The sequence below is a fragment of the Labeo rohita genome, chromosome 3 (assembly GCF_022985175.1).
Source record: "Labeo rohita strain BAU-BD-2019 chromosome 3, IGBB_LRoh.1.0, whole genome shotgun sequence".
NCBI classification, from domain to species: domain Eukaryota; kingdom Metazoa; phylum Chordata; class Actinopteri; order Cypriniformes; family Cyprinidae; genus Labeo; species Labeo rohita.
Genome location: NC_066871.1, coordinates 7,988,959 through 8,011,727, shown reverse-complemented (window position 1 = coordinate 8,011,727; position 22,769 = coordinate 7,988,959). Strand labels below are relative to the sequence as shown.

Sequence of the window (22,769 nt, the reverse complement as noted above, 5' to 3'; positions counted from 1 at the left end):
CCATGAAACCATCAGGTTTTTCGTCATTTCGTCACCTCACTCACCCATAATCCTGGGCTTCCCGTGGCTCAACCTACACGAACCAACCATCGCCTGGGCCGACTGCTCCATCACCCGCTGGTCACCCCGTTGTCAGGAACACTGCCTCCAGCCCCGGACCTGGTCAGAGACTCCTCTCCAGAACCCCTCAGCCAGAAGTACCATACCCTCTGAATATCAGGATCTGCTAGAGGCCTTCAGCCAGGTTAAGGCTACCCAGCTACCGCAGCACCGTCCTGGAGACTGCGCTATTGATCTGATCCCAGGTGCAGTTCCTCCCAGGGGGCGCATTTTCCCACTATCTCACACAGAGACCATTGCCATGAACAACTACATCCAGGAGGAGCTGGCCAAGGGCTTCATCCGGCCTTCCACCTCCCCCGCGTCAGCGGGGTTTTTCTTCGTCAAGAAGAAGGACGGCGGCCTTCGTCCCTGTATCGACTACCGGGCTCTTAATGAGGTAACTATCAAATACCGCTATCCTCTCCCGTTAGTACCATCTGCGCTGGAACAGCTACGCGCGGCTAAGATCTTCACAAAACTGGACTTACGCTCCGCGTACAACCTCATCCGGATTCGAGCAGGGGACGAGTGGAAGACCGCTTTCTCCACCACGTCAGGCCACTACGAGTACCGGGTGATGCCCTTCGGGCTGGCCAACAGTCCATCCTACTTCCAGGCCTTCATTAATGAGGTGTTCCGCGACATGCTGAACCGCTGGGTAATTGTATACATCGACGATATTTTGATCTACTCCAGCTCGTACACAGAACACGTCAACCATGTCCGAGCTGTACTCCAGCGTCTCATCTCGCATCGTCTCTACGCCAAGGAGGAGAAATGTGAGTTTCACCTGTCTAAGATCTCCTTCCTTGGTTACGTCATCAGCTCGGAGGGGGTCGCTATGGACGAGCAAAAGGTAAATGCGGTGTTAAAGTGGCCACGTCCCACCACACTCAAAGAACTGCAGCGGTTTCTGGGCTTTTCAAACTTTTACCGTCGCTTCATCCGCCACTTCAGCTCTGTTGCGGCTCCTCTCACAGCTATGGTAAAGAGGGGTGCTGTACGCCTCACCTGGACGCCGTCCGCCCTCCAGGCATTCGACGACCTTCGTCAAAGATTCTCCACGGCACCCATCCTCCACCACCCAGACCCCGACAGACCATTCATTGTCGAGGTTGACGCCTCCAGCACTGGTGTAGGAGCAGTACTGTCGCAGCGTCAGGGCGAGCCAGCCAAAATGTACCCTTGCGCTTACTTCTCTCATAAATTAAACCCAGCAGAGAGGAACTACGATGTCGGCAACCGTGAGCTTTTGGCTATTAAGCTCGCTCTGGAAGAATGGCGACACTGGCTGGAGGGCGCCAAACATCCCTTCACCGTCCTCACAGACCATCGCAACCTTGAATATCTCCGATCGGCAAAGCTGCTCAACCACCGCCAGGCACGATGGGCTCTGTTCTTCACCCGTTTCGATTTCTCCATCTCCTATCGCCCAGGTTCCCAGAACACGAAGGCGGACGCTCTCTCCCGCATGCACGAGCCCGATCGTCCCGTCAGGCCCCCAGAAACCATCCTACCCTCCTCTCTGATTGTTGCGCCCGTAAGATGGGACGTCATGGCGGAGATAACCGAGGCTCAGGTACAGGATCCGCCCCCAGCAGACTGCCCAGATAACCTCGTCTATGTACCCCACTCCCTTCGAACCCGGGTCTTGACCGAGGTCCACACCGTCCCCAGCTCAGGTCATCCTGGTATCGAGGCCACTCTTCATCTACTCCACAATCGTTACTGGTGGCCCAACCAGCGCGCCGACACCATCAAGTTTGTCAATCAATGCACGGTATGCAATCAGACCAAGGTTCCTCACCGCCTGCCTGCCGGCCTACTCCAGCCTCTACCTGTACCGCAGCGGCCCTGGTCTCACATTTCAGTAGATTTCATCACCGACCTTCCCCCCTCCAATGGGTACACCACCATCCTCACCGTGATCGACCGCTTCTCCAAAAGTTGCCGTCTGATTCCCCTCGCCAAGCTCCCTACTGCCATGGAGACTGCTGAACACCTCTGCAATTGGGTGTTCCGACTCTACGGGCTACCTGAGGATATCGTGTCTGACCGGGGCCCTCAATTCTCATCCCACCTCTGGTCCAGCTTCTTCCGACTCCTGGGGGTCAATGTTAGTCTGACGTCAGGGTACCACCCCCAGGCCAATGGTCAAGCAGAACGTATGAACCAGGAGTTGACCCGCTTCCTCCGCTCCTACTGTCATCACCGTCAAGAGGAGTGGAGTCGATATCTATTTTGGGCGGAGTACGCACAGAATTCTCTCCGCAAACCCTCCACGCATCTCACTCCTTTTCAGTGTGTGCTAGGCTTCCAGCCGCCTCTATTCCCCTGGTCAGGGGAGCCCTCGGACCTCCCAGCGGTCAACTCCTGGTTCCAACAGAGCGAAGAGATCTGGAATCAGGCCCATGTCCACCTCCAGACCGCCATCCGACGCACCGAGACCCAGGCCAACCGAGCGTAGACCCAACCCCTCGTATGAGCCCGGACAGTGGGTATGGTTGTCGACCCGGGATCTGCGACTACGCCTGCCTTCCAAGAAACTCAGTCCCAGGTACGTGGGTCCCTTTAAGATCATTAGACAAATCACCCCTGTTTCTTTTCGATTAGACCTCCCAGCTGAATACCGTATCTCACCCACTTTCCATGTTTCTCTGTTGAAGCCCGCTGTCGATCCGGAAGGAGTGGAGGACCTAGACGAGACCGCACCTCAGGGACCTCCCCCCATCATCATCGACGGCGAGGAGGCTTATCGGGTCAACACGATCCTGGACTCCCGCGCGCCGGAGAGGTCACCTTCAATACCTGGTCGATTGGCAGGGCTTCGGTCCTGAAGAAAGATCCTGGGTCGCTGCTGGGGATATCCTTGACCCCTCACTCACCATCGAGTTCCATCGGACACACCCAGGCCGACCAGCTCCCCGTGGAAGGGGTAGACCCCGGCGTCGGGTCCCTCCTCGCGCCAGGAGTCGCTCGCAGGGGGCTCTCTGTCACAAACGCGGTCTCTGTGGCTCCCTCCGACCGCCGTCAGCGGGAACCATCACCGGACTTTTAACGGACTCCATTTCCCATAACCCCGTACCTGGGACCCCCACTTCCGGTTCCGGGTTAGCCCGGGTCGCTTCCTTTTGGCGGCCATTTATACCCCGCTCGGTTGGCGGGTTCTTCGCGAAGTTTTGGTAGTTTGACTATTCAATCCTGAGCGTTTTTCCTGTGTTTGCTTACCCATTGCCGATTGGACTGTTTATTCCTTGTTTTGATTGATTGCTGCCTGCCCCGACCTTCTGCCTGGACTATCGTTTACTCTTGGATTATCTGCATTGCCCCGACTGCCGTTGTTTTGACCTCCGCCTGTTGTACTCCGATTTGTTCTTAATAAAAGCTATCGCAAATGGATCCCACGCCTCCGGATCAGTCACTCACCACGTTACAAAACCATACTTTGTAAATGAATAAAAATATTAATATTAATTATATATTGATCATTACAGTTAGTTCATTGTTCATTGCTCCAGCAACGGACCCAACCCGGAAAAAACTATCGGCATGGATTTTTGCTGATAACCGACAGTTCCACCAATCAACTATCGGTGACGATTAATCGGCAAAACCGATACATCGGTTGACCCTTTAATATTTATATACATGACATAAACGTCAATAGAAATGCCAGTAAAGTATATTTTAGTGTACTGTAAACGCCTGTCAGTACATTCTGCAGTACTCTTTAACCATATTTCAAAGACAATAGAAGTAATTATGAAAAAATATAAATAAAAAATAAAAAACAATTTGTTGAGTCAACGTGTAAAAATCTGTTACCCTGCTGCCTTTGAAATTTTAAGTTCAGTCAACTCAAATAAGTTTAGTCAACTTGAAATGTTAAGTTGTACTAAGTGACATTTTAGATATTTGAATTGACTAAACAAAAAATATGATTTGTTAAACTTCAACTTCAAACGCTGGGTTTATTACCCAGCTGCCTTAAACTTTTAAAAGTTGGAGAACATGATTGGCAAAAGAGACACTCTACCTGCACTCAAGAACAGTTCACTCGCCAGTGTCCAAAACGACAGTGGGCCCTATTTTAATGATCTAAGCGCATGGTCTGAAACGCATGGTGCAGGTGCAGTTAGTCTGAATCCACTTTTGCTAGTTTAATGACGGAAAAAAAAAAAAAAAAGGTCGGCGTGCCAGGTGCATGGTCCAAAAGGGTTGTACCTATTCTCTTAATGAGTTATGGGTGTGTTTTGGCCGTAGTGTGCAATAAACCAATCAGAGTCTCATCTCCCATTCCCTTTAAAAGCCAGTTAATATAACAATCGCTTAGCTCAGATCACATTAAATTGCAAATTTCCCATGAATTCCTACCAGTACCACTCAAATTAGAAAACATTACTACGAGCTTACCGTTGTGAATCGGATTAAATTTGATTCATTTTTAACTAATAAAAATTTATATAAATAAGCAGAGCACCCTCCTATAGGCACATATTACTAAAGCGCCATTGACTTTAGACCAGGTTTTAGTTGGTCAATGGCGCAATCATTTTCAGTTGCCTCAAACTAGCAACGCGCCTGAACACACCTCGTTTTCAGACCAGCACACCCATGGGTGAACTGATGGGTGCAAGTGCATTTGCTATTTAAACTACGTGGCGCTGGACATAAAAATGATAACTGCGTCATGCTGAAACTACCAAAAAAAGCTTGTGTAGTGCTTTTTTCTTTTTTGAACAGTTATGGTAACAAACTCTCTCTCTCTGACTTCCTACACTCATCTTTTAAGTGTGACTCATTAGCAAAAAAGAGAAAACACAAAATAAGCAAAGTTAAATATCAATTTGACTGATACACTGTTAAAAATAAAGCCTCCAAAGGGCTGTGTTTGCAGTGATGCCACAGAAAAAACATTTTTGGTTCCCCAAAGAACCTTTCAGTGAACAGTTCTTTTAAAGAACATTTTAAAAATCTAAAGAAACTTTTTTCCACTATAAAGAATCTTTTCTGCATTTGAAGGGTTCCATGGATGTTCAAGGATTTTTTTTAAGAGTGTAGCATTATTTTATTTCATTTTATTTTTCAAAATGTCTATAGATATCACAGAAATAATGTTATCTTGAATTTCCTTTGGCCATGATAATCATGTAGTGAAAATCTGATGTCACGACAGCCCTCTTTTGAAACCTATTGATTTTATCGTATGGACAAAAACATGAAATGTCGATACTACACATATGATATCATTGTAAATAATCCTGCACCAGTAGTGATCTTTTTGGGGGAAAAAAAGGCAAAGACAACACAGTGTGTAGCTTCTACTGTCCCACAAAATCATGCTGATGGATAAGACAGGTGAAAGCAAGACACTCTACCTGCACTCAAGAACAGTTTGCAAGCTGTTTTTTTTTTTTTTTTGGATTTTGTAAAAACATGGGGATGTTAGACACTCAGGCCTGCAGGAAATACAGATCAAGGTTTTTTGCATGCTTTTGAACAGTTATGATTACAAACTCTGCCTCCACCTCCCTCCACTCATATTTTGAGTGTGATTCATTGGCCAAAAAAGAAAAAACACAAAATAAACCAAATTATAGATGACTGTGATTGATAGCATTATTTATTTATTTTCAGCACCATTAAAGAGTTCATCCAAAAAAGAAAATTCTGTCATTAATTACTCACCCTTGTGTCGTTCCAAACCCATAAGACCTTCGTTCATCTTCGGGACACGAATTAAGGTATTTTGGATGAAATCCGAGAGCTTTCTGACCCTGCAAAGACAGCAACACAACTGAAATGTTCCCAGACCCAGAAACGTAGTAAGCACATCAGTAAAATGGTAAAACCCTAATTTTCGAAGCTTCGAGAAAACACAAATAATGACTCTATTTAACAATTCTTCTCCTCTAAATCACGTATTCCACTATTAAACCCATTGACTTTCATTGTATGTCCAAAAACTGTTTTAAAACATCATCTTTTGTGTTCAGTAGAAGAAGCAGCTTGCATTTTTGAAATAGCATGGGAATTTTTCTCTTTAATTTTTTGCATATTTTTGGCCCAGTGTTCATGGTAACAATGCATTTCATCCACCGATTTTAGTATCGTCTTGGGTTGCCACTTCCTATCCAAAGTAAATTCCGTGTCCTGAAGTAAAACTAGTTGAGTAACACACCATTTCACATGCAAACATGATTTTTTCTCCCCCCTCTGCAGGCCTCGGAGGACTACATATCAGAAAAAGCAGCTTTACAGCTGCAAAAAGTGATGTCCTGGAGCAAGGCCATAGCAAGCAAGTGGTTAACGATTTGAATGGAGCTGGCTGCGAGGGTGGGACGGGGAAGGGGGCGTGCTCTGGGCACGGGCGCGTGGCAGAGAGAGCAGGTGGATGACGGGCAGCTGAAGAGTGGGGAGAGGGGGAGGGGCGCGTCCATTTTGGAGGACTCTTGGGGTTCAGAGAGACCCTGAAAAAAAAGGCAGCCCCATCTGGATGCGGGGTGGGGGCTGGGGCGTGAAAGAGATCTAGAGGGTGGCGTCTGACACTCTCTCTTTTGTTCTTCGGTAATGCAGCAGGGATGGGGGGTGCTCTCCTGCCCTGTGGGGGAGGGGCAGCCAAACAATAGTGCTGGTCGAGGAAACCGAAAGCCTTCGACGTGGAGAGGCAGAAGGAAAGGGAAGAAAAGAAAGACGTGAACGCAATCAACTCAAAACGCACAACTATTTTTAATTCTCCATCTGGATGTCACATGTTGCATCCCGGCACTGCCAACAGAGTGCCACAGAGTTCAAGGATGCATGTGCATCGCACACGCCATGGATGTATATGTGCTGGGTTTGCGTGACAGTCGCAATGCGGTAATTCTCTTAATGTAATTGCTCGAATGATGGTCCATTACATCTCCGAGCCAGTCCACTCCCATCGGTACAGGCTGCTCATCCTTCAAACCCGGCGTAACGCACACTCCCTGACAAATGACATGAAAATCCCCAGCTAGGCTGCGGTAGAAAAACCCCTAAAGCTTCACAACAGATCTATATTTATTCCATGTGATACCAAGCATCAGGTTTTAGTACTTGCAAGCCAAAGAGAGGAGAGAGATTCATTAATCTTCATTAGCATGGGAGTACAGACTGCTGTGAGGGGAATAGGCTGCACAAAAACATATAAAGCACACAACATGCATGGCAGGAGCGTCTCCTGAAACGCCCTTGTTCGCTCTGAGAGCTTAACAAACACACGCCACCAGCATCATTCCTTAGGTCAGTGCTGGCTCGTTGTACCTGTGCTAGCAGCTCTCCTTGGTGCTGAATTAATGGGGCATGGTGCTGAGCTGAGCTATAGGGAGGAGGCAGCCTGCACTGTATGGTCATACCTCACTGACTGACCGTGGGGGATGGGGAGAGGTTACAGCGGGGAGAAGGAGAGAGGAGTGATGGCTTCGCTCTAAACTGATAAATGTGTGTCCTTGGGTGAAGGAAAACGTCAATAAATGTCTCCTGGTAATCTGCTTTTGGGTGTGGGACTTGATTTATGGGAAACAAACATAGATGTCTTGCTATCTGAAGTATTGCTATGCAATTTTACCGACTATGTTTGTTCAACTAACTGTTTATGAAATCTGAAGAATCCTGGCATGCAACAACGGCTTTGTTTCGGATCTATTGTTAATCCAAGGGATACTGAGCTTGCGTATCTACATTATTGCCGTTTTAGGTTATTTGTGGAATTTTTCCCAAAAGATTAATGAAATCTGGCTGTGTGATATTTTACTTCTGGACAATGCTGCATCTAGACAATAAGGTGGAGGGTTGAGTCATTATTTCCTGGCCACCGCCTTTTCAGGCTCCAAGTCTCCGCCACTTGTGGCGCACAACGCTCTCTGGTGGCCGTACAGCAATATAACATACATCAAAAGTGTGGGTTTATAGAAAAGATAAGGTAATATAACTTCAGCCATCCTCTGGGGGGAATTGAAGCACTGCTGCATTAAACATAAAACTTGGGGACAGAATAATACTGGTCTCTGAGTAAATACGATATAGAAAGCAAACTATAAATATATTTAGAAAAAAGGCTGAGATGGAAAGTGATGTAAATTGTGCAAAATGGCCTGAGGAATGATATATCAGTTGTGCAAGCAATGTGCAAAATAAATATATGGATATATATAGGTTGGCGTAACTATTGATGGATATGTATACGTGTGCTTTGAACAAAAATAAGAGGATTACCAAAGGGTGTCGGATGAATTAAAGATATGATACATCAATAAATAGCTGTGCTAAATAGATTTAGATGTACAACGCACTAATTGCATTATATGATTAAGTGCAGCAACAGCACTTCAATGCTTCATGCTATTTTGTCAGGGATTATAGCTGTAGATTTGTCTAAAAATATTTAAGGGATTTTTTTAAATATTAGTAATTCTTGTCATAAGATTGCATTTTTATGCTAAAATTGTTTTTAAGCTGTGCTGAAAAGGTGGCCACGATTAACATACACTACCAGCCAAAAGTTTTTGAACTGTACGATTTTTAATGTTTTTTAAAAAAGTCTCTTCTGCTCACCAACCCTGCATTTATTTGATTCAAAGTATAGCATAAACAGTACATTTTTTTAAATATTGTTTACTATTTAAAACAGCTACTTTCTATTTGAATATATTTATAATGTAATTTATTCCTGTGATTTCAAAGCTGAATTTTCAGCATCATCACTCCAGTCCCATGATCCTTCAGAAATCATTCTAATATTCTGATTTGCTGCTCAAAAAACATTTATTATTATTGTGATGAAAAATGCTGAGTGCAATTTTTTTTAGGTTTCTTTAATGAATAGAAAGCTCAGAAGAACAGCATTTATCTGAAATAGAAATCTTTTGTAACATTACAAATGTCTATATCATCACTTTGGATCAATCTAAAAAAAAAATCCAAGCTTTTGAATGGTATAGTGTATAATTTTATAAAAGCTTTTTATTTTATATGCTGATCTTTAGACCTTTCTATTCATCAAAGAATGCTGCAAAAAGTACTCAACTGTTTTATAAATAAATAAAAATATTGATAATAATAACAATTATAATTGAAGAGTTCAGATGCGAAACCAGCTAAAAGCCATCTCGGTCAAAAATGAGATGATACAAAGTGAATGCTCCTGACACATAGTGTACATCCATCAAATATTTTTACTTTAAACTCGCTAAATTCCAGCCTCAGCTCAATCAGAAGTACCAGTACTTACATAGAAACCTGTAGCCAGAAAGTAGCCAGAAAGAAAGGCTAATTTTCAAGAAACACGTCAGAAGGATTTAGAGGCTTTTGCATCTGAACTGTTCAATTATAATTATAAAAATAAATGTTTCTTGAACAGAAAATCAGCATATTAAAATGATTTCTGAAGGATCATGTGACACTGAAGACTGGAGTAATGAAAAAAAAATTCAGTCTTGATCACAGGAATAAATTACATTTTAAAATATATTCAAATAAAAAGCACTTATTTTAAATAATTAAAATATTTCAGAATTTTACTGCTGTACTTTGCATCAAATAAATGCAGGCTTGGCGAGCAGAAGAGACTTATTTAAAAAACATTAAAAATCTTACTGTTCAAAAACGACTGTATATTTTTATATGGTGACATTTGTGAAATAGCACGATATCCTTAGCATACAGCCTTGTTTTTGCTTCATACATTCCAAGCTATAAATTCATTTATGTTAGGACGAACCAAATATCAGGGACATAAAAACAAGTTCTCAAACAAGCATCTTACTTTTCACAACAAAAATATGCCACTTGTTTCCTCCTCGATTCTTCTCAGTCAGGCGAAGCCAAAACATAAATCTTTTCCTGTACTGTATGTTAGCAAGTAACACACAGACTGAAGGCCGGACTGGATCAGCGTGTTTGAGTGGAGCGGATCGACAAAGATTTACCCTCCCAGCTCAAAGCGTTCTGTAATCACTCCGTCCCAGCTCCACTCCGGGTTTTATATTTCCTCATGGACAAAAAAATCCACGAAAACTTAAAAAAAACTTGCTCCTCGCCTCAGGCAAAATCACACAACTTTCATTCACATGAGAAAATACCAAACAAGCATTGTAAATATATATAATATATTAATACTAAATTATATATTACATCGCCTGTCATCTGCTAAGAGCCTACGGTTGGCTAATAAACTGTAGTACTTAACAGAATAGTAAACTCTACTGCATGAATACATTTAAAAATCTCTTTAGTATGTCGTTTTTGTACAACTTATTAACACTCAGATAGAATAACAGATGGCTTGTGGTGTTCTTGGTAGTCTGCAGAGTTAGCATTATTCCTCTTTAAGGAGGAAAAACATTCATCACCTTGAATAATCAGGAAACGATAAACATCGCAGATCCCCAGAGACAGAGACAGGTGCGTCATTGGAAACCGGTTTGGTGAGACAGTCAATGTTGCCGTTCGCCCCCACACCGTTAGGAGGCGCTATTATGCGCCAAACTGACACAAGGAAGCTTATGACTGCACTCGACAATAATATTACCAAAGTACAGGGAAACTGTAAGGAGCTCTCCCTGTTTAGATGGGATGGCAACTTTACCCAGCGAACGGAGGGCTTTTGCGCATAAGATTAACAGGTAGGTGAACTTCACCGAGCGGTAAACAGTTGAGGGGTTGTGCTGTAGTTGTCCCGCGCATTGGGATTGAATCGAATGAGAGAGATAAAGAGATCCACCGCCACGAGTTGCACAGGGATGAACCTTTTGTTTAGTTCAGCTCGCAACAGTGTGACACTGCCACCAAACTACTTCTGTTTAACACTTGTAACAGTTAAAGTACTTTTCAGTAGGTACATGGTGTATATCGTCTTTAAATCTTGAATAATCAGACTTCATATGAGTGAAAAGAGGATGCATTGAGCGCCGTGAAGTGTAATGTGATATGATAGTGATATCGGAACTACACTTTTAACTATTCAAATAGAGATATCACTTAGCGTGTCGGGAATGAGCTTAGGGCTGTCTGTGTGAAAACGCTTTCAAGTCATAGCTGAATGAAACTTAGGGGGTTTTTTTCTAAAAGTTATTGAAACTGTTACAGTGGGGAAACTACAGTCAGAATTGCTCAGCTGCTCAATAGAAACTAAATACAAAGTTGCAAACAATAAAGAAACAATGGTGTTTTTACATTCTGTGATCATTTTTAGGTATTTACACTATTTTTAATGTTTTTTTGGTTTTTTTAAGAAGTCACTTCTGCTTACCAAGTCTGCATTTATTTAATCTAAAATACAGCAAAAGCATTAATACTGTAAAATATTTTTTTACTATTTTAAATAACTGCTTTCTGTTTGAATATATTTTAACATGTAATTTATTCCTGTGATCAAAGCTAAATTTTCAGCATCTTTACTCCAGTTTTCGGTGTCACATGATCCTTCAGAAATCATCCTAATATTGCTCTTCAAGAAACATTTCTTCATCATCTTCTTCTTCTTCTTCTTATTATTATTATTATTATTAACAATATTTAAAACAGTTGACTACTCTTTTTTTTTTCTCAGGATTGTTTGATGAATAGAAAGAAACAAAAAGCTGTTTTTTTACACTATACATACTAACATTATACGCTATACCATTCAAAGGCTAGCAGTCAGTATAATTTTTTTATTATTTATAAAGAAATGATAGAAATTAATACTTTTATTTGGCAAGGGTGCTTTAAATTGATCAAAAGTGATGATAAAACATTTCTAATGTTAAATGATAAATGCACTTCTGAACTTTCACCAGATAACCCTAAAAAATATACTCTGCTGTTTTCAACATAATAATAATAAATGTTTGTTTTTTTTTCTGAAGGATTGTGTGACTGGAGTAATGATGCTAAAAATTCATCTTTGAAATCACAGGAATAAATTACATTTTAAAATATATTCAAATAGAAAGCAGTTTTTTTAAATTGTGAAAATATTTCAAAATATGTATTGTACTTTGGGTCAAATAAATACAGGTTCTGTGAGAAAAGAAACATCTTACTGTTTAAAAACTTTTGACTGGTAGTGTACGTATAAAGATTTTTTCTTTTTAATCTCACCTGTTACATTTAAAGTAACTAAATTGAAATCTACAATTTTACAGTGTAAATAATCTGTGGAAAAAAAACGTGTGTGTAACCACTGGCATGTTTATACATTTTATGACCATTTATGTGGGACAGGACAATGTAATATATTAAAATTAGACCATTCTCATTACATATTAAATTTAGTGGTTGTATCTGTATTACAACATGTTTTATTAAGCCTTGACAGGCATTATCTCTCAAAGTGGCAAACTGAAATGAAAAATCTCTGATCATGTGGCTGTCAGCTATAAAATGTTCATGTGAAATCAAAATGTTTCACATGTAGGTTACTGATTGATCAGTTAGTGATTTCAAATTTGATTTTCACTTGTATATGAGTCTTGCCTGCTCATCAAGAGTTGATGCTCTACTTTAGTGGGAATCAACTCACTTTTTTGCTATGGAAGCATCTCTGGAACTTGCCTGATGGGTTCACAGAAACTGAGTGTGTCTGTGATTGGTTAATTCACTTGTTTATTCTGTTTGGAGTGATTGATGTGGTAGTTTTCATTCATTCCTGTAGACCACAGCAACACTGATAATTTGATAAGGAGGTTAAAAGCACTCCAGCATACCACTGAACATTTAAAAGCGTATGAGAAAGTGAAATCTAAGTGAGATCTTGGTATGTGGATAGTCTTCAGGAGTGATTCAATACAAAAGCACTGTACTGAGATGGTAATACCATACACTTCCATATAAACCATGGTTATGTATGAGTACAGTATTTATATACCATATGGTCTGTACAGGATACTGTTGATGCACCTTTCATTGTAAACAGACTTTACTCTTTTCCACCCGAAAGGCATGAAACCTGCGTAGGATTGTGTTTCATCCATTTATTATCTTTCTCTGTCTTTACCTCTGTGAGAGCAGACTCATTGTTTCTTTGCAGGATGTAGGAAAGGGTGGTGTGCTCCATTCCGCCCATTGCTTTCAGAGCAGACAAGTTTTCCTCTTTCCTATTGAAGCAGGAAATAGGAAGCCACAGTGTTGGGAGGCATTCCTACAGCTCAGATTTTTGTCCTGCAGAAGTGTGCAGCACCTAAAAGGTTACACATTAGCATGCGCTTAATTCTCATTGCCGCACACTGTAAAACAAACAGCATGTTGTTATTGTTTCAGCTTGACCCCGCTGGCCTGTCAGACTTTGAGTTTGTCCGAACAGTTTTTTCCCTTCACAGTCACAGCTTTATTATCTCAGGAAATGGTTCCTCAGTGAAGTGGCTTGACCCCTGGGAGGGGGCCACATCCGCTCTTTGGACCACATCGGGGCTGGTTGAATGACAGGGCCTGATGCTATAGTCAGCAGAGTTTTGTTAGCAGTGCAAAGTCTGGATTTGTGCTTGGAGAAATATGGAAGTATTTGCATAAGACTCACTGCCACATTGCTAGGATGTTGTTAATGGTTGCCATGTTTTGCAGATGATAACAAGTGTGCATTTCTATGCACTTGTTAGGGCAGGGATTGGCAGCGTTGGTCCTGGAGTGCCGCTGTCCCGCAGAGTTTAGCTCTAACCCTAATCAAACATACCTGAACAAGCTAATCAAGGTCTTTAGAATTACTAGAGCTGTAGGCAGGTGAGGGATTTTTCACGGTTGGAGCTTAACTCTGCAGGACATCGGCACTCCAGGACTGACTATGCCTATATTAGGGTGTTCTGGGTGGTTTGTAAGGTGTGTGTGTATATATAAGTTATTGTGTGTATTTTAATTTATCTGTATGTTTCGATATTGGATATTTAATCATCATTCTTATTTTCCCTGTTTTACGTTTAGATGACCTTTCTGTCATGCTGTCATTTAATGCTCACTTATAGTTAATCTTTAAAAGGGGTAGTTCACCCAAAAATTTTAATTTTGTCATTAATTATTCAGCCTCATGTCGTCCAAACCCCTAAGACCTTCATTCATCTTCTGAACACAAATTAAGATATTTTTGATGAAATCCGAGAGCTTTCTGACCCTCCATAGACAGCAATGTAACTAACAGAAAGCTTTCAGATTTCATCAAAAATATCTTAATTTGTGTTCTGAAGATGAACGAAGGTCTTACGGTTTCGAATCGACATGAGGGCGAGTAATTGATAGATTTTTCATTTTTGGGTGAATTAACCATTTAAACCACTAGTAAATACTAGCACTAATAAACAACATGTTTGATGTTTAGCAAATTTCAAAATGAATATCCATTTTGCTATACATTATAATGGTGCAATGTTTAAATTCACGTGTAGCTTTGATAAAAAAAAAAAAAAAAGCTTTGCTTTGATTTGAAAAATAGCTTTGATTTGATAATATTTTAGCAAAATATTATTATAGAATTCTAAAAATATATAAAATATATTAACTTATACAAAGTACTATAAAATATATCATTTATCAGCTATAACATGACAGTTAATATTGTCCCATTATTATAAGCCACAATTTTGATATTGGTGCTTTCATAGATTATATTAATGTGTCTAGCACAATGCAGAACAAACTACTGAAGTACATGTGGTTACATATAATTGCTGCTGTCACAATATCATTTTCACTCAAGATGGTTGTGTTCAAAAAATTAACTACAAAAATATTAGTGCAATATTTGTAGAAATTTGGGGTAAAAAAAAATAGTGCTATCGGTCAAATTTATCTTTAACTTTGTTTTGTGTTTTATCTTTTATGGCTCAAGAATTGCACTTAAAATATGATTGTAGGAAGGTGGAGCGAGAGTTAATATAATTTTTAATCTGTGCTTCCTGCATACTGGGGTGTCTGACCCTCACTGTATCTGTGTATACATACTAGTATGCAAAAAAAAAAAAAGGCAAAGTAGTATTATGTCTGAATTCACTGTATCCATACAGTAGGCGAAAAGTACCTGGATGATCTTCTATTTCTGCTGAGATTTTCAAGTGGGCATCTGATAGACATTTTGCTATCCCATGAGGCCACCAGAGAGGATGTATGAATAAAGTGACACAACTAACAGTGGTAGCTCACTTGACAATGACAGCATGACAAATTGTCCTACGTCATCCTCTGGAAGACCACTCTCTCGCATACACGACAGTTAGCAGAAGCTAGAGATTATGGTATGTAAAGTTGTAAATATGGATGTTTTTCTTATATAAATGCATTACTATACTTCAGAAGGCCTTTATTAACCCCCCAGAGTTTTGTGAAGCACTTTTTATGATGGACGGATGCACTTTTTTGGACAAAATCTCAACACCCATTCACTGCCATTATAAAACTTGGAAGAGCCAGAACATTTTTTAATACATTTCCAATTGTATTCATCTGAAAGAAGAAAGTCATGTACATCTAGGATGGCTTGAGAGTGACAGAATCATTTTTCTCTTTAACATGATATCAGTATTTTATTATTTAAATATCATGGTTCTCATCAATACCAATATACTGCAACACTCCCACAGTACGAACAATATCAGATACATGCTGAAATTTGCATTATATCCCCAACTCTAAAGTTTGAACTGTACTAATAGGGATACTTGCCTTAGCAAGCAGCAGTAATGATGGGGCATGTGTGTTTTGAAGGGAACTGGAGCATCTGCAGCTGTGTGTGTATCTTTGTCTGTGAGAGCGAGACGGTTTGAGTTTGGGAGCAGCTGCAGGCTATCTCTGAGTGGATGAGGGGTTACTGGGTTATTGGGCTTTGTTGAGCATTAAAGCCTCTCATTTGCTTTTAGTTCCCAAATTGGCAGAGCTGTGGCGTCCTGCCTGCTTCCTGCCAGCGGCTCAGCATCTCTTCAAACGTTCTGAGTTTGACCGTGGCCATCTAAGCAGCTGCTGGCTCTGGCCGCTATATCTGACATGAACCCATCGCGCGCTGTCTGTGACTGATTCGTTGTGATCTTGATCATCTTTGTGATGTTTTGTCATTGCATATGAACTCCTCATTGTACAAAATCAAGTAAATGTTATAAATGTCCCTTTCTGTCTCTCACAGGACAGTAGCGTCTGAGGTCAGGAAGCAGGTTTCCCGGGAATATGGCTCTCCACAGCTGTCCAAAAAACGTGCTGGAGCTCATCAGCCGGTTAGTGTATGCTTGTGTTTGTCCATGTATGTTTCTGCTTGTCTGCACACACTCCTGTAGGCTCTTGCCAGGTCTTGAGTAAGACTGAGGATGTAATTTAATGCTTTGCGGAAAACAAACCCAGGTGCAAGACTTTTATATAGACTTTAATCTGGTGCTGATACTATATTAGATACTAGATATAACAGACATAAATATTTATAATGTCACATGCTTTTGCAGTGGTGAGGTTCACATTAAGAAACCAAAATGATTTACTGGATATACAGTGGTCCCAAAATGCATTTAGATGTTTTTTTTAAAGGGATAGTTCAGTCAAAAATGAAAATTCTGTAATTAATTACCTGTAAGACCTTCGTTCATCTTCAGAACACAAATTAAGATATTTTAGATGAAATAAAAGAGCTTTCTGAATCTGCATAGACAGCAATGCAACTGACACTTTCAAGGCCCAGTAAGTTAGTAAGGACACAGCTAAAATAGTCCATCTGACATCAGTGGTTCAACCGTAATTTTATAACGCTATGAGAATAATTTTAGTGTGCAAAGAAAACAAAAATAACAACTTTCTTCCATGTCATTCTTTGACGCACATTTATGATGCATGACTTCCTTCTAAAACATAAAAAAAAACTCGCCGACCTTAAACATTTGAATGGTAATATGTACAAGTGGCATTTATTTAAAGAAAAAAAGCACAACAGAAGTATACTTTTCATGCAAACGTTCACATTTCTTTAGGTTTCAAATCCTAAAACAACAGATATACTGTTCAAAATGAAAACAAAAGCATTTGGACACTTTCTTGTCGTCAAAGTGGATCATGTTTATAGTTAATGTGATTCTCTACACCTGTGGTTATACCTGTTTGGACACCTGTGTGAACTTGAGTAGATATGATTTCACACAGTCACTGAAAATCACCTTGACACAAGTAATCAAAAGTCAATCAAGACTCAAAATGGCTCTGAAAATTTAGTTCTGAGAAAAGGACTTGCACAGTGTGTTTGCAAATGCAATGACATGATGTTTTTAAGTGTGACCAAAACACCCAAAACATTTTTGGGACCTCTGTATACATGAGGTTATAGATAGGAGTAAAACGGGGAAGTGGAAATGACCACAAGCCACAATCACTTCCCTTTCTTTTCCCCTAACACAAGGTTATTTTGAAGTTTTCCTTGTACCCTTTTTGTATATAAAGTGTTGGTAACTGTGAAACTGTAACTTAATAAGCTACAAGAGTCTCGTTTTGCAGAGTAGTTAAACTGTGGTCAAGCATCTTTATTGAAAAATTATTAGCTACACTACAAAAAGATTACACTACTAAAAGCAAGAAGATAACTGCACTGTCACTATATAAAGGGACGATATTACACAGAATCAAATTTTGGAGTTAAAAACAGGTAATTGTGGTATGAAACATGTAACTTTAATCTTCTACTTCAGTGGAAAAAGACCATTTATTGAAACTAAGCTGCAAAAATGTCTGCAATTTTTTGACAATAGATGAATGTGTTAACACATAACAAATTATGAACATGCAAAAAAATCTTCCAGTTTATTTTCAGAGTAAAGAATGTTGAAAATAATCTGGGGAAAAATACGAATTACAAATTTTAAACAAAATTAATTTAGTATCAAATCTTTACTGTAATTGGGGATTACTATAAATAAATTAACATTTTTAAAAAGAATAATAACATGATAATATTGGTAATATTTGAAAACAAAAAAAAAGTTTTTGAGCAAAGATGCACTGACAGTGCAGACATTTATAATGTTACAAAATATTTATTTATTAAAGAAAAAAAATTATGTAATTGAATTTGATCAGAATATTAAAGACAACAGGTCTTCAGATAAATAAGCTAAATAGTGTAGAAAAACTGAACTTTTATTTTGACGAGTTGCTGTAAAGACCTTTAGGTTTCTGTTTGTATATGATATGACAATAGTTTTCCTCAAAAAAAAAAAAAAAAAAAAAAATTAAAATGCTCACGAAGTGACTCTCAGAGCAGTTTTAGAGTTTGTGTTTATTTACTCATATTGTGGCGGCAGAGGCTGAAAATACAGTGAAAATACATGTGTGCTTAAGTACGTGTGGTGTAGTAACGTTAAACGAACCTGCACGTCTTCGCCATTCATTTGCACAGAGACACACAGAACATGCAGGCATGCTATTTTTGTGGCTTAATATTTACATACACTAGTCCGTATCACGTTTTGATAAGTGTACTGACATACTTTTGATGTATCCATCCAAAATTTTCCAAGTTCCGAGACATTTATATAGTAAATTCTATTTTTATCACTCAATTCCATGATTCCGTCTGCATTTTCTGCATTGCAGAAATCATAGAGCCCTATATTCAGTAATTTTGCTTTAATTTTCAATGTGTGTCTGGGTGCTGTGGTGACGCGTGTACTGTTCTAGGTGCCTTTGACGGAGGTGGTGGAGCCGGTGGACTATGAGGAGTACGTTAGCAGCCATCCGCCAGGAGCGGAGGCCGGACCCCTCCGACAGCTGCTGGAGTTCCCCAGCGATGACCTGGAGCTGCTGCTGCAGGAGAGAGAATGTGCCACGATAGAGCCGCCCGTCCCGGAGGAGGAGTGAGTCGCTCATCGCACACACAAATAAACACATGCCCCACTATAATAACCCTTGCCCTTCCTCACACCCTCCCTGCTAATCAGGTAATCTGATCTGCTTGCTTAAGCCATGCCATGCTGCCTGTAAGTGCACTGAGGGTATCTGGGGGTTTGACGTTATCTCTTTTTGCACTCACTGTTGATAGCTCACTGGACCCAAGAGTGAGGGATGCCCTGGGGGTCTACACTGACGACTGGCTCATCATCCAGAGGAAGTGAGTATTATTTCTTCTACATGAGCTTCGACTAAATACACATACAGTACAAGTCAAAAGTTTGGACAGTTTGGATGTCAAAGCTATGACAACAGCACAAATGGATGAACGGGAATTATTTAGTGACCAAAAAAAAACAGTTTATGTTGTGTACAAAACGTTCATAATAAACATCGTTTGAATGTGTCTCTGTGCGTTTATGCTTTGACTGGTACTGTGCAGCATAAATGCTTGCTGGAGGACATGTTGTTTAGAAAGTGGAAACATGCTGCTTTGTCGTCTCTCAGGTATCAGCGATACAGCACAACACAGACGCCTCACAACTCCGAGCGGCAGCGGGAGAAACAGAAAGGGCTTGTCAAACAAACCTTTGAGCTGGATGAGGCCGCCATTGATCGGCAGGATGAGCAGGTAACTGTCTGACAAGTAAAACAGTAAAAGCATGCAGTACATAGAATCGCAACAGTGCTTGGAGATGTGGCCTGATGGTGATACATTGAGACATGGTGCTCATTTGGGTTCCCTCATCTTCTCCCAGTCTTTTACTGCCATAGCGGTGACTATAAATATAAGTGAAAGTGGTTAAAAAAAGTCTAAAATAGTAATAAAAATAAGGGATAAATGATCATTACAAAAAATAATAATAATAATAATAATAATAATAATAAATAAAATCCTCAAGTAGGCAAAAGTTGAATTTATTTTATTTTATTGCAGTTATTATTTAAGTTGAACGTTATAAGTAAAGCTTGAAAGTTGTATGGAACAATTATTATCAAAGTCTCAGTGTATTTAATTTTTTACATTTTACTTATTGTTAAATTAAAGAATGTTTTTGATGAAACTAAAATGGATAAATGATAATTATGGTCTTTTGTAGAATAATAAATGGCTTTGTAATTATTATATTTAAGTCTGTTATTTAAAAGTGAGCAAAAAGTCTCAAACTAGTTTATTTTAGTTATTGCAGTTATTATTTAAACTGAATGATATAAGTGAAGCCTGGAACAGTTATCAGTGAAGTCTCAATTTATTTTATTTATTTTTTATTACAAATATTATATAAATGGAATGTTATAAGTGAAGCTTGAAAACCGCATGGAAAAATGATCATGTTAGCAAAGTCTCAATGTATTTTGATTTAATATATATATATATATATATATATATATAATTTTAGTCTACTATTTCAAAGTGAGCACAAAGTATCAAACTAATTTATTTTATTAATTATAAATTTTTATTGCAGTTATTATTTAAATTGAATGTTGTAAGTGAAGCTTGAAAATTGCATGGGAAAAAAATATTTTTAAATTATTATATTTTAGTGTATTATTTAAAAGTGAGCAAAATGTCTTAATTTATTTTAATATTGCATTTATTATTTAATTAAATTAAGTTATAATTCAAACTTGAAATTGCTTTGATAAATGATCACAAAAGCAAAGTCTCTTAAACTATTTTGTTTTATTGTTTTATTTCAAAAAATGTTATTATTAAAATTAAGGAATGCTATAATTAAAAATGAGAAAATACCTGTATAACCGATCATTATGGTCTTTCAAAAATAAATGAATGGCTGTAAATACAATGTTTTATTTCATTGTTTTGAGTAAGTAAGTTAAAAGTCTAGTTAAACCAAAAATGAAAGTTGATTATTCCTTATTGTCATTTTGTTCCAAACAGTATACATTTCTTTCTTCTGCTGAACACAAAAGAAGATATTTCTTCAGTTGCTGGTATTTTATTTTATTTTATTTTATTTTATTTTATTTTATTTTATTTTATTTTATTTTATTTTATTTTATTTTATTTTGTTATTCATTTCATTTCATTTCATTTCATGTCATACTAGCTCCCTGCAGCATTTTAGTTACCAGTATTCTTCAGAAAACCTTCTTTTGTATTCCACTAAAGAAAGAAACTCGTACGGGTTTGGAACAACTTGAGGGTGACTAAATGATGACATAATTTTCATTTTTGGGTGAACTGTCCCTTCAAACTAATAAATTGGTTGGATAAACAGTAATTATTAAGGCTTGTTCACACCAAGGACGATAACTAACGATAGCGATAAAGATATTGTTCTAAAAATCGAGTTCACACCACAGCTATAACGATAAAGGCACAGGAAAACAATATTGGTGGAACCATTTTTTCCAGCTTATGAACGATAAAAATATGACACCCAATCAGAATCAATCCTGCTGTCATGAGCTCGGAAATATAAAGCGGCAGACGAGCGTGCGCTTGAATAAACAGACGATATCGTCTGCGGGAGTGGACACTGATATTGTTGTTTTCATAGTTATCGTTCTTGGTGTGAATGGCCCTTTATTGTCATTGTAAGAAGGGTTCTCCTAATGCAGAGGTTTGTCTGTGGCAGGATGACTCAAAGAGGCACTCTGTGTCACTGGATGACACGCCACGGGGGAGCTGGGCCTCCAGTATATTTGACCTGAAAAACTCCACTCCTGATGCTCTGCTGCCCTCCGTGCTGGAGCGAACGGCCGCCGAGGACATGGACCGTCGCAACGGCGAGAACCGCCAGCAGTGCCGCCACGCCAATCTCCTGGGACTTTACCCTGCGCCGGATGAGGTCTGAAATCATTACAGACAGTGTTATACAGAAAGTTCAGGACTATGTGCGAAAGAAAGTAGAAAAGGAAAGTAGAGTCTTGTGTGTAGGAGACGATGAGTAACACTCAACACTTTTATGTAGGAGAGCTGTCAAACGCTGAAGTTCAAAAGCAGAGACGTCTCTCTGATGATCCATCTGTGATTTTGTTTGATCTTGTCGAACATCTTCTTTGTCTTTCCTCCGTCTCTTGCTCCTCCGCATCGCCGCTGCTCATCCTCTCGCTTTATGTCTGTGTACACATTGTTTCTGATGACTGAGCAAACGTTGCCATGGCGCTGACTGAGCCGTAGTCGTGATGACGGTTCTTTGTGTTTGACAGGACGAGGCCGTCGAGAGGTGCGCCATCCCAGAGGTGCCTAAAGAGCACAGCGGCCAGAGGATCATGGTCAAGTGTTTGTCACTCAAGTAAGGCTCTCAAGCTCCCCATTCAATCATGCAGTCATTCTATTGGTGGTATTGTTGCTCATATTACAAAAACTATTACAAAGATGGAAAATAGCAGGCGGAAATAAAAGGAAAGGAAAGGACATGACATGTGGCTGAGTATGGTGACACATACTTGGAATTTGTGCTCTGTATTTAACCCATCCAAGTGCACACACACAGTAGTGAGTAGTGAACAAACATGCACACACACACCGTGAACACACACCCAGAGCAGTGGGCAGCCATATTGCTATCGCTGCGGCGCCCGGGGAGCAGTTGGGGGTTCGGTGCCTTGCTCAAGGGACTCACCTCAGTCGTGGTATTGGAGAGAGCGCTGGTTATTCACTCCCTCCACCTTCAATCCCTGCCAGACCTGGGACTCGAACCCGCAACCTTTCAGTTACAAGCCCCACTCCCTAACCATTAGGCCACGGCTGCCCCTAAAATGGGTGTTTGCAGAATGACAAAAACTAAAACTATAGATGTACACAAAAATGCTAATGGAAAATCAAATAATATCAAATAATCAAACAAAAAAATACT

General features: G+C 39.8%; 1 protein-coding gene across 3 annotated transcripts in view; it reads left to right on the top strand.

The window, feature by feature from the left end:
- Window positions 1-10,617: 10,617 nt before the first annotated feature.
- Window positions 10,618-22,769, top strand: part of LOC127160182 (dedicator of cytokinesis protein 7) — a 69,107-nt gene continuing 56,955 nt past the window's right edge. For all 3 annotated transcript variants that reach the window (XM_051102853.1, XM_051102845.1, XM_051102837.1), the window contains exons 1-7: window positions 10,618-10,748; window positions 16,205-16,292; window positions 18,730-18,905; window positions 19,091-19,159; window positions 19,447-19,570; window positions 21,546-21,758; window positions 22,120-22,205. In XM_051102853.1, coding sequence (XP_050958810.1) covers window positions 10,699-10,748; window positions 16,205-16,292; window positions 18,730-18,905; window positions 19,091-19,159; window positions 19,447-19,570; window positions 21,546-21,758; window positions 22,120-22,205 — 806 coding nt within the window. In that variant the 5' untranslated portion in view covers window positions 10,618-10,698. The remainder of the gene's footprint in view (window positions 10,749-16,204; window positions 16,293-18,729; window positions 18,906-19,090; window positions 19,160-19,446; window positions 19,571-21,545; window positions 21,759-22,119; window positions 22,206-22,769) is intronic.